The following is a 13,406-nucleotide window of genomic DNA, read 5'->3' as shown; positions in this document are numbered from 1 at the left end:
TGGTAAAACTTATCCTCCAGAAACCATGCGTTTGAAAATCTGTTTAGGAACTTAATTTTTTTAGACTCAAAAAAAGGCATTTTGAAGTTGTTTAAAATTTTACTTAAGTAGTTATCTAAAACAACGTAAAAGGTTGCTGTTGTTTTTGTTTTTTTTTATTCTTTTAAGGTGCGGATCGGGTGTGGTGTTGTTTCCTGACTAAATTGACCAAACTTTGTCACTCAAACTTGTTCAAAAGTATTCCTGGGGGGTTTCTTAGTGTTTTTTAATGAAATTTGCCTTCTAAATCCGAATCAAGTATTAATATTATTCAATCAGGTTTTGTTTCTGAGATACAGACTGAGCTCTTCAAATGGCGTTAGAGAGCTCAATGTCTATTTGGCAGCGAGTGCGAGTGGTTGTGCAGTGCTTGCTTGCCTCCAGGTTTATCTATAAACACATTTAAAGTATATTTCTAAAGCTTTATTCATCGTTATCACTTTTTTACAGACAAAAATATCAACTAAATAATTTTCATATCATAAAAATGAAAGTGTAAAAACAGTCCTAATAGATGCACTATAACTCCGTTAGTAAAGTCTCTTTACCATCCATATATCGGAATAAGGCTGGGCGATCAAGATAAAAGCTTTCTCCAATATATGTGTTGCAAAGCCTGTGCTTTAGCCTTAAGGCGCTGAAGTGAGGGCAAAACAAACTGTCTGTCATTTGGGGTATCTAGAAGGCAAGGGCGATTTTTTCTATTTTTGCATGACCCAATCTTTAAGGTAACATTATAATTACTTAAAAAAATACAATTTTTGATAAATCCAAACATATTTATAGAAATTTTTGGTAGCTTGTTAAAGTTCTAATTTTGTATAAAAATTATTTATTCTTTTATTGTATATAAATATGTTAAGTCTGTGAAACCTTTTTTTGGATGTCAATTAGAAGAACAAGCACATCGTTGCCAATCTTGATATTCCGTCTGCCATTAAACCACGACCACATGGTCCAGTAGTTCCAGTTCCTTCTCCACTTGAAAAAAATGAGCTAGAAGAGAATATGGAAGATATAGAATTGGAGGGTACTGACACATCTTTAACATATGAGCCGTCATCTAGTATGCCATCAAGGATTGAGAAATTGATATTTTACAGCTTTGGGCAAGTTCATGTTTTTAGTTAGTTTTAAGTTAAAAAAGGAGTTAAATTGAGTCATCAATGTGTAATTCTAAATACTCGACTTCTTGACATATTCATCAATAATTTTAGCCACATCGCATCGACAATTTTAGGCTTGTTCAGAATTGGAACTCAATAACTTTAACTGGTGTATCATCGAATCCTTTCCGTAAATTTTCTTTTTTTTTTTTTTTTTTTGAGAAAATCCTTCTTTTAGCTTCAATTCAACAGAAAACATCAGCTTCTTATACCCCGCTCCACCCCACCCCCCCCCCCCCCAAAAAAAAAAAAAACACATACACACCCATCTTTGGCTATTAAATATAAGTCAGGATCTGCCCCTGGCTATCGATGTTTTTTAAAAATTGCAATTAAGATCGGGATTTCCAGCGGGAATTATGAACCAACAGATGGTTCACCGCAGATGTTTATTTTTGTTGCTTTTATCCTAATAATAAACTAAAGCCAAAACACTGACAATGGAGAACGAAGAAGATGTTCAAGAAACCTCTTTGGTAAGCTAAAAAGCTTCTCAAAATTTCTAATTATGTAATTATGTGTAAATCAATATTTAATATCAATTTACAAATATTTAATTACTATTTAACTTATGGAAATGTAATTTTCTCTCTTTTTCTAGATACGTAGATATTAAGTTACTTGACAAGTAACATTTCTCTCTTCGGATATGTAGATGTAAAATTTACATTTCCCTCTTTAGATATGTAGACATATAGTGCTTGACTAATAACTTTCTTTAATAAGTAAAAAACTAATTTATTTAGTTTCTTGATACAAAGATGGAATCTAAAAACATTAACTCATCTACGAAGCTGCATTTAGAAAATATTGACGATGATCCAAAGATGAAAAAAATTTTTTATGCAATAGTTGTTTGTTTGGAGTTGGTTGGTATATTGTCCTTTGTATTAGTTTTATATTGGACTAAACACTATTTCCATGGTTTTGCTTGGGATGGAACTGGACTGCAATTTAATTATCATCCTGTTTTCATGGTAACAGGAATGGTTCTTCTATATGGAAATGGTATATATTAAATTTATAAAGTAAGAATTTAAAATAAACCAAAACAGTTGTATGAGAATTTATCTTCACTTCAATTTGATTACTTATAACTTTATTATTTTATTAACATGAATACCCATACAAAAAACCATATTTCTGTGTCATAAATTGATTTTTTGTTCAAATGAGAGAGTATTGACTCAATAATTAAAAAAAAAAAAAAGAAGAAGAAGAAGTTCTGAACTGAAAATTCAATTTTGTCATGTGCTCAGTTGGATATCTCTTCATTCTTTTGACTGAGTATATTGTAAAATTGTCCTTATGATATTTTGGCATCAGTGAAAAGTATGAGCTTCAGCTTAGATTTACTTTTTCAACAACTATTATAATTACATATTATACTGTATATATATTTACATAATACTCAATACTTATCAGTCTTTTTGTTATATGGCTTTTTGAAAGATATATTTGTAGTTTTGTATTTAGTTCTAACTTCATGTTATGCTACAGCAATAAACTGTTAGAAGCTTCAAAAACTACACAAGTATTTTCCAATTAGTTTATTTGAATTAAAAAATAACATTTTACTATTTATGGTGTTTTCCTTAGCTGCGATTGCTTACAGAGTCTTTCGTAACCAGAAAAAGTATAAAATTAAATTACTTCATGGTGGGATTCATCTGGCTGTCTTTATCCTGGCTGTGCTAGGTTTAGTTGCTGCATTCGATTTTCATAATGCAAATAAAATACCTAACATGTATAGTTTGCACAGTTGGATTGGAATTGGTGCTGTCAGCTTGTTTGCATGTCAGGTATATAAGCATTTATATCATGTGTTATCTTTTTTTCATGCTAAACCAATGTGTAGTGCAAAATAGTTTTCAGAGTTCATTTCTTCTGACACTTATAGTAAGATTATTATAAAAATAGAAATAATTTTTATATTAATTTCAGCTTTTATTTGGCTTTGTTGGTTTTCTTTACCCAAAATTTTCTGATGACCATCGACGACTGTATTTGAAAGTTCATGTATATTTTGGAATTGTTATATTTGCATTGGCTATTGCAGCATGTATTACAGGCTTTACTGAAAAGATTCTCTTCAGTCCGTAAGTTGAAGATGCTTTCTTTATATAAACTTTGTTACATTTAAAGCTATGCCTTTCTATGCAAATTAAAATAAACTTAATACGTTTGTGTTATTTTATACAATTATTACCAGCATTTGTTACACATTTTTGATAAAGTTATATGGTATGCATTGGTAAAGCAGTTACTTAATCTTTCCTTTACTAACTGATGACCCATCAAATAAAATCTTCTTGTTTTTAGTTTAATTTAGCAGCTATTTAAACACTTTTTAATTTTTTGATTAAACTGAGTTTAGATGTTTTAAATGTTTTTAGGATCTTAAGGTAATCTTTTACAAATTTTATTGCTTAAAAAGTTAGAATTGATTTCACTTTGTAAAAACGTCTTTGTTTTTTATACTTTGAGTATCTTTATCTATAAAAGTGCATGTAAAAGTAACAAGTTATACTTTTAGGGCTCAATCCAAACCTTTTGGAAAATAGGATATAGTATTAATGTGCATGCAAAATTTGCATTTTTAAAAAAAAATTTCTTTGTTTATTTTAGGTATTCTAAAACATGGTCTCTGTTTAAAGATGCTGGAATAGTTGCAAACATATTAGTAATAAGTCTTTTGGTGTTTGGTTTGTTGGTCTCATTTATTTTGTACAACCCTTCTTATAAAAGAGTTGCAGAATATGTCGAGATAAAATAGCTCAATATTTCTTATTGAATGTGGGTTTATTGAAAAACTGTGTATATTGTGATTATTTATTTGTGTTTGTATCTTAATGGATTTTTCAAAATCTTTTTTCTTTTATCTTGTGCTTATCTTCTTTTTATTGTTGTTTTTTTTTATATTCAACATCCTAAAGAAAAGTAAAAAAATGTTTAAAAAGCTGCTCTGTGATAAAATATTCTTTCGCTGTATTTCCTCGTATATTTCATTTTACACTTATAAGTGTAAAATATGAAAATATTATAGTTCAATGGCAAATAAATGGATTCGTTTGTTAAAGTCAACGACCAACCCTTATTTTTCTGCGTCTGGTTTTTTTCCTTCAGTCTAGTCTTCTCTGTCTTGAGATTGTATAAACTGATTATGAGTTTAACTTTCAGTCGCTCAATAAAGGTTCTTTTCGAGAAAATAGAGTTAGTAACATTTTCTTTCTCTTGAAATTAGGTGTTCTTGCGAAAGCCATTGCGATAAAGTATTTAATTTTCAACAACAATTCAACGGTTCAGTGGAAAAAGTACTTAATTTATATTTTTAAAAAATGAGATCTGAATATTATTTGAGATCTTTCCTTTTAACATCCTTATATTTTTGGTTCATGAGAAAAACACGCAAGTGGCTTATTTAGATGAAAACAGGTCACAACAGTTTCTATGAAATTCGTGAGAAAACGAAACTTTGAAACTTTATTTAGTTTTTTCGAACAGACATTTTTTTGTAGTTATACGAAGAGAAGAAAGGCTAATTTAACCTTATCACTGTATGATTGTATACAGTGGCGTGTAAAAGTTTCCGGCAAGTGGCATTTCCCATTCTACGATATTTAAATAAGAGACTCATAATTTACTATCGTTATGAGATGTTAGTATGAGATATAAGAAACAAAATGTTACAGCAAAATAATATTTATGTTTGGGAATGTATTTACTGTTGTAATTGTTATATTAATATGTGCAAAAGTTTACGGCAACTTTGTACAATAAGAAAAGTTATTTACCCACACGCTCCATGATAGATTTTATTAAATTTTCTATGTTAATATTTTGTAGCTATACCCTTTGCAGCGATAACAGCTGTACAACGTTGTGGTATTGACTCAATCGGTAAATACAAGCAGATAGAGTTTTTATCCCATTCTTCCTTCAATGAGTTGAATAATACAGGCTTTATTTGGATATCTATGCTTTCGAACGGTCTAGCATTTCCCATAAGCGTTCTATTGGGTTTAAGTCCGGTGTTGAGAAAGCAAGTTTAAAACTCTCAAGTTTATCACAGAAAACCACCGTGTTTAACAACTTGGCTAGTCATTTTGGGTCATCGTCCTGCTGAAATCTCCAGTTTTGCGGTAATGCTTTTTCAGCATAAGGTAAATTGTTTTCTAAAATGTCCTTATAAATAGGAGTGTTCATATCACCGTTGATCACGACCATTAGACCGATTCCTTGTGCCATCTCATACTAACATCTCATAATGTTTATAAATTAGAGTACGAAATGTCACTGGCCGGTAAATTCTCAAAACTATTTCTTGCAATATATGATACTATTACTATGATTTACTTTTAAACTCAATAGCTTATGATTGATTTCAGTTTTAAATGTTTTGAACCTATATTAATTGTGATGATAATTAAGTTCTGTCAAGTTCTTTTCATGGTGTAAATTGTTAATTACTTTTGCATATTGGGTGATTTTATCATTCGTGTTGTTTCCTAATTCTTTCTCTAAGTAATTTCTTTTTGATCCCAAATTTATTGGGAAATTTATTTCAAACACAAGACGATAAGGAGAATTTCTTTTTGATCCCAAATTTATTGGGAAATTTATTTCAAACACAAGACGATAAGGAGAGGTTCATGACGATCTCGGAAAGATCTTTTAAAAACCGTTACTGGTACCGCAAAAAGCTCACAAAAAGCATATCTCAATAACTTTTTTATCCTTTGCTTTTGCAGAAAACTGTTTTAAATTTGTGTAGCTGGTAGTTTGATGGTTGATTTGGTTTGATTACTGTTTTAGGAATAATTTTGTTGTTATTGTCAACAGAAACTTTAAAATTTTTCGGTCAAAAACCGCATTCATATAATTGGTTGTATCTTTGCAATCAGTAAATCATGGGCTTGAACTTTAGCGTGACTTAATATTACTTATAAATGTTAAATATTAATTATTAAAAGTATTACTTAGTCTGCTTTAAATAAAAGTAGTTACTGCTAACTTAGTCTTGAAACAAACATCTGATGCTTGAAAGAAACATCTGATCTGCACAAATCCCACAGAATAGGCAGCCCAAATACAATATTAGTGTTTACAAAACAACATTTTTTGGATTTTACATGTGTTCTCAATTTTGTCACTTTATTAATTGCTTACATTTGATTGGTTACATCATTGATTGCTTAATCAATAAAGTAAAAAATGTCTCTTGATTCTAAATATGCCCTAGCAATGTTTTGAACCAAGCTTATATTATATTTTTTTACGTGTTAAAAATCAGTAACCTTTTTAAAAGATGAACTATTTTAGAATTTATTGAAACTGACATTGTGTTTAAACTTAAAGTTTTTAACTTTTTAGTTGTTTTGGCGTTTTAAGTAAGTTCTCTACAATCTAATGTAAGTTCTCTGCAATCTAATGTAAGTTCTCTGCAATCTAATGTAAGTTCTCTGCAATTTAATGTAAGTTCTCTGCAATCTAATGTAAGTTCTCTGCAATTTAATGTAAATTCTGCATCACTCATCTGACTGACATATTCTAAAATGTTTAAGGATAATTTTTTTGATTAAATAGATTTACTAAAATACATATATAGAAAATGAAGCCAAAATTTTAGCTTAGAATGCAAAAATTACAACTTGTGCGTGCAAAAAACAAGCAAGAGGCAAACAATCGGGAGAAAGTTTGCTGATGCAAAGAACATGCAGATACAAGTCTTATATAAGTTTTCAATTACTTGACGAAAAAAAAGCTTTTTCTTCATTTAGTCATAATCTATAGATGATAGAATATGTATTGACAGTATTTTGTTAACTTAATCTCTCATACGGCTTCTAAGTTTCTACAAAATAAAATATTAGGATAATCAACAGGAAAATAATAAATATCATTAGCAGTAGAAGAAGTTGAACTAATATAAAAATATAACGAAGTTTCTAGTGTATGTTCATCATAATACCCTTTAGAAGGATCAAAGCTTCTTTCGATAACGAAATCGGGAGACGCGGACGGTTCGGAATTGGGGGGCTGCTCCGCCATACTTAACGTGAAAGCCTCGCTGGTGCCAACCTTTTCTTCCTTCGGGATGAACGAACCTTCTTATTGCCTTTGAGGGCATCCGCTAGCGTAGAGTAAAAGGCTTCATATGGAGGACCACGATCTTTTATATGACCTAAAGGACCAGAATGCTTCACTTCACCTTTAAGCGAATCAGAAACAACGCCATACCAAACCGTTTTCATCAAATCAGAGGGACGGTTGTTATCAGGAATAGGAGTGAATACAATTTTTTAACAATATTAAACGATCCTTCAAAAACAACATTTATCCAGTTTTATTTTATTAGTGCAAAATGACATGTTTTGCACTAATAAAATCTTTTTTTTTTTTTTGAAATGTCTTATGTGATGCCATTCTAGCTTTACTCATTAAAAAAACTGTCTTTACAAAAATTTCGTATTTAATTTGTACTCTACAGAGTACCTAAAAAACGCCCATTTAAAAAACCGCTCAAACTATATTTACAATATTTCAAGGAAACTTCAAACAAATACGCTTTACATAGTTTTCTCCACGCAATTTAATTACACTCCTCTTTGATCCTCAGGGATCACAATCAAGAAAAACTACCTTCAGAGTAACGAAGGGGTATTCTTTGTTCTCGATTGCTGCTACGCAGGTGCACTTCGGTTTCCCGGACCTCGTCGCCAGCTTCCAGATGATTCGCTGTTTAATTGAATTTGCGTTCCACTTCTCGTTCTGATATGCTTCACGTGGCGCGGCATCTTGTCCACCTCGACTATTTATTCCAATACATCCCGAGTAATGGTGTCTGGACGCCATTTTGTTACACACCGTGTCTCGGGTGGTTTCAGCCACAAACTCTTGCTAAATCGTGAGTTTTCAGGTACGTTCATTGACAACTCAGCCTTTTTGTCCAATCCTTTGACTCTTTCAGCATAGTTGTGCAGTTTTTTCATCGGACTCGCTCCCTCTTTGTCAATTGAGACGTTGCACCAATAAATAGCTTCTGATATCGAAATATTTGATTTCTATGCCACTCTCTTGACAGTTCGGTGTTTTCTCTCAATGATGCCATTCCCCGAAGGACAGTAGCGGCTTTAAACTTTAAACAATTCATAATGTCGTTAAGTTTTAAGATTCTCATCCACTGACAAGTTATTCTAGTTAATTAGTTGGCTAAGTTGTCCTTCGATGATATCAGATTTACCTTGACCTCCAAGTTATAGTCGTCAACCAATTCCCGGAACAAGTTCACTCTTCGCCGTATAAGCAGTTCAGCTGCCGCTTTTGATCTCAGTCTGGACTTTCTGGCTACAGCATCAGAAATTCAGTGAAAAACCGTCACGGAGCGTCCCAACAACTGTTGTTTATTGAGCTTCCAAGCCAAAGCCATGTTAACACCGCGTAGTACGGCGTCCAGCTATGCCATATTTATGTGAACTTCAGATCTGTCTTTACTCAGCCATTTTGCATCTTCAACGGTGACTCCTTCAATTTGAACAAGAGCTCCTAATGCCAAAGAGCTAGCATCAACCCATAATTTTCCCTCATCACTACTTACCTCCCACTCTCCACTAACAGGTTCATTTTCTCCCACCCTCTTCAACACTTCTTCAAGCACACACCTCACCCCAATATCTTGGACCTCATCATCCTACCTATTTCTCAAAGAAAATACCTTCCTTTTAATAATGTTGCACACAACACGCAACTAACTGCACACCAGCAAGTGACTCACGACCTGCCCACAAATGAAGAAAACCGTCCTCCTTGATAATTTCCGCGGAATTTCCTCCAGCCGATTGCCTCTCGACCACATTAGTTTTCCGCCAACCTTTTTTACGGCCAATTCAAGCACTCGTGCCCCACTAACATTGATCCTTTCGCCATCCTTACTTTTTAAAATTTAGAAAAATGTTTTCTAACGTATTTCATGTCAACCACATTCTCATCAATAAAAATATCATCTACGAATGTCGATGTCCCTTTTTTCACTTTGTCATCTTAATCAACAATGGCGCTCACTACTCATTTCATGATCATCGATACCACATTAAGTCCAAAGCCAAGTCACGTCAAACAATACCGTTTGTGCTTAAACATCACCGTTTGATACGGTCATAGTGTCTCATCCGCTTTCAGCTGGAGATATGCTTTTTGCAACTCAATAATTGCTAGCTTGTTACCAATTCGTCTCCACTGCCTCAACTTCTCAGCACAGACGTTTCAATCTCTTGTAAATGTTTCAATGAACTAATTGGTTTCTCTCCAGCCTAACACCGGCCAAACTTAGTTGAACCACCGCCATTAGTGGTAGCTGGCCCTTTGAAAGTCCCATCATATGTTCATCATATTCCACTAACCATCCTTGCTTTATCCAAGCCCGTAATTTGCTCTCACTCTCTTGCTTAACGTCTTCTGGAACTGCGTAATGGGCTACTATATTCGCAGATAAATTCGGATTGTCCCCGTTTTTCCATATCTACTTAACTATCCTATCCACTCCATCGAACACTGCTTCGTGGTCCCGTTTCTTAATTTTCAAGTCGTGTTTTTTCTTCGTTTTTTACCATCGCGCACACATTCCCCCCAAAACTTGCTTTGCCAGACGGAAGAATGATAAGCCCTCCTAGCAACCGTATTGAACTCATTCCAAGCATTAGATCTGCTCCAAAGGGTCGAAAACTTGTCACTAAAACCTGGTCACGCGCGCAGACATTGCCAACCTCAAGGGAAAATGTTGCCGTTTCAACACGTTTTTTAACTTCGCTTCCGAGTATTGTAACCTTTACATCGCTCGATTGCTCCAGTCGATCGTTCAAAACCAGTTTTTGAAAAATAATCGTCGTTGAACATCCAATATTGACAATAGTTCTCACATTTCTTCCATCCACCTTGATTTGAGTGACCACAAGTGTGCTTAATCCACGGGTATTCGAGAGCGAGTTAGCGCACACCGCTCGTTCTCCTCCTTGTTTTCCTGCTGCTTTGTGCATTTTGCCGCCACTTGTGCACTCTCTCTCCGCATTTGAAACACCGGACGTTCTTTTTGGGGGCTGTGCAATTCTTTGCAATGTGATTGAATCCTCGACAGCTATAGCGTATTAAAGACTCAGGTGACTTCGTTCTCACAACGTTCTGGCGGGTGGTGGCAGCGGTTATATTCGACTCATTTTCCACTTTTTTGAACAGAAATTGTTTCTGTTCTTCATCTTTGCAAGATGAATTAAACCCTTCACTCTGCACAATCATTTTACACATGGGAGGTGTGCAATATTTTGGCCAAGTATCAGGACTGACATGCAGGAAGGCCTAGCGTACTGAAGAATGATGACAACAGCTGTTAGTTCTCGATGCAAGCTGGTAATGTCTTGATCAAGTGAGCTCCCCTCTCTGATGTCATACTATTGACAAGTGTTGCTTTCTGGACTGCTTCAATCTTCTGCAACAACAAACATAGTGATGCCAGCTCTGGGCTCAAATACCAGGAATGACAAGGCATCATCTTCAGTCCTGCTTCTTAGATTTAGCTTTTGAATCAGAAGACCAGGAGCCTTCAATTGAACCCCAGCGGGTTCTATTGAAGACTCCTGGTCTTCTGATTGTCACCTTGAAATTTTTGAATTGTTTAAACTTTTATGTATTGACAACTTTGGTAGTAAAAATCACTGAAACTAGCAGTGTAGCTTACCTCCATGTCAATTCATACTGCGACCTGCGAGCTGTAAAAGTTCAAGATAATCATCTCTGAAATGTGAAATTTCCAACTGTTGTGTGATGAAGTGTCTCACCTCAGCTATGACTGGTATCAGAGGCTTTGCTGCGTCTTTTTTAATCTGATAAATAAACATAGACCAGGCTTGTTTAAATTTCTCAAATATAGGTATGTCGGCACCAGATGAGGGTTCAATCCATATTGTAAAGTCATTAGAGAGCAACTTACAGCTCAGCCAGAGTAAACTTCTCCCCAACAGCTCTTCTATCAGTATTGCTGCCCCTGCTTTGTGTCCATTGTTGGCCGCTGTTGTATCACAGCACATCCCAGTAACCTCTGAATGTGCATTTTAAAAATAAAGCAATTCATATACAGAAGAAAGAGCTGGAACTCCTAACAGCTTCACATTTCCATTAGCAATCGAAGTCAGTAATACTGGTATATAATCCATTAGATCATTTGAAATGTCATTTTTCTTGGGCAAGAGCTTGCCATCCCAATGTACCACACACTTTTATAGAACAAAAGAAGCTTTAATTTGATGAGCTCTGTTTTTCCGTTGTTCTTGTCTCGATTCACAGTGCTTTTAGATAATACAACATTGGCCAAAGTAACGATTGATTGGTCCAACTTCATTTGAAACTGAAGCAACAATCATTGTGGACTTTCAAATGCAGCTGTTTGTTCTAATATGGAGCACATTTGTGGTGAAAATATTCTGATTTTCTCAGGACTACTACCACTGAGTTGGACTTCATCATCTTCATTGCTATCATCCGAATTTCGCTTTGTTGATGAATTTTCTGCTTGTACAGCTATTGACGAAAGTTTAAACGATTGCAGAATTTTTATCAAGTATGTTTGGTTTTTGTTTAATAAAAAAAACTGTAAAATGATGTCGAATTAATTTTTTTTATTTATTAAAGAAAAAGTAATTAGCTTTAAAATGAGTATCAACATATTATAAAAATTTTAATATTTAGTTAGAAAAAAACAATTACAAAAAATCATCTAGGAAAAATAAGAAGCACAAAAATTTAAACGAATTGCAACATTCGAACAAAAAATTAAAAAAAAAAGCAAAATTAATATTTAAAGTGTCCTCCTTTGTTTTTATAGCAAAGATAAACTCGTTTATGCATTGATTCAACTAATTTCATGCACATCACGCGAGGTACCTTCAGCCAGTACTCATTCAAAAGTTGTTTCAAATGCTGCGTTGATTAAACTTCATAGTATGTCAGTTGATTGTTGATCCAAGACCAAATATTTTCAATTGGGTTGAGATCTGGTGATCTAGGGCACCAGGGCATCACATTGAACTTTTTTTTCAAAAATATTCTTTGATTGAGTGAGCTGTGAGAGCCAAAGCCCCGTCTTGTTGAAAGATGAATTGCTTGCTTTTGCCATACAAGTGTCTGATTGATGGATTTAAACACGTTTCCAATGTGTTCTTGTAATTGTATTGATTAATTCAGCCTTTGTACAGCTCACAGAAGCCTATACCTTTGTGAGAAAAACATCCCCAGATGCCAACCGAACCTCCACCGCCTTGTCGACGATGTTGCAAAAACCTGTCTGAATATTTCTCAGTTGCAAATCTTTTCACATTCTTCCCTTGCGGTTTACGACTTGAAAATTAGCTTCATCACTCCAAATAACATTTGCCCACTGTTCTACAGACCAGTCCAGCCTTTCTTTGGACCACACTCGTCGTTTACGTTTATCCGTGATTGAAAGAATAGGTTTTCTAGCAGCTGTTTACGTTCCATTACCTTTGTCCAACAATGTTCGTCTCACGAGCTCTCTGCTAACTTTTGGATAATTTTTTAAGTCGTTGAAGATTTGTGCAAGCTTTTTGTAGCTGAGTCTGGGGTTTTCTCTGCTCATTCTGAATATACCACTTTTGTCACGGTTGCTGAGTTTGGATGGTCTCCCAGTACGCTGCATGTCGGAGATGCCCTTGGTAAGTTCCCAGGTTTTGATGGTTTTTCGAACGCAAGATTCAGAAACGTTAAGTATTTTGCCTATTTGAACGTTTGTGTGATTTTTTGTCCTCGCCATACCAATAACTTGCCACTTGATCTCACTAGAAACTGCTTTGCAACCCATTTGCACGCAATTGAAAATAATTTGAAATTTACAATATTTCAAGTTGATTTTTTAAAATTTAAAAGCTGCCTGATGATGTTGCGATAAATTTTTTGATTGTAATTGACTCATTTTGACTTTATTTAAAAATAAAAAAAATTTTCGCCCCGGATTTATCAATTAATTAGCAAATAATTGATCCTAAATAAAATTGTTTAAACTTTTTTGACACCTCTTAATTTGTATCACCTACCTTTCCATGAAATTTCTGAGTAAACAGTGATGAGTCGAAACCTACTTTTTTTAATTTTATTAACAAATAACCTATATACCAAATTAGAAAAAAAACTATTTTGAAA

The 13,406-nt window shown here is 33.9% G+C and overlaps 1 protein-coding gene and 1 pseudogene across 1 annotated transcript; both read left to right on the top strand.

The window, feature by feature from the left end:
* The window catches only part of LOC149887157 (uncharacterized), a 563,485-nt pseudogene that overhangs the window by 289,836 nt on the left and 260,243 nt on the right, over positions 1-13,406 (top strand).
* LOC145189709 (ferric reductase SjCytb561-like) lies at positions 488-4,106 on the top strand. The gene is made up of 6 exons (XM_090090874.1): positions 488-767; positions 934-1,681; positions 1,952-2,213; positions 2,805-3,007; positions 3,150-3,304; positions 3,834-4,106. The coding sequence occupies exons 2-6, from the start codon at positions 1,646-1,648 to the stop codon at positions 3,979-3,981; spliced, it is 804 nt and encodes a 267-aa protein (XP_089947000.1). The 5' UTR covers positions 488-767; positions 934-1,645; the 3' UTR covers positions 3,982-4,106.

This window comes from Hydra viridissima, unplaced genomic scaffold (genome assembly GCF_058129835.1).
Source record: "Hydra viridissima isolate aposymbiotic clone 2 unplaced genomic scaffold, HvirCarnegie_v1 scaffold_6, whole genome shotgun sequence".
In the NCBI taxonomy this organism is placed as follows: domain Eukaryota; kingdom Metazoa; phylum Cnidaria; class Hydrozoa; order Anthoathecata; family Hydridae; genus Hydra; species Hydra viridissima.
This window is presented reverse-complemented; position numbering and strand designations above follow the sequence as displayed.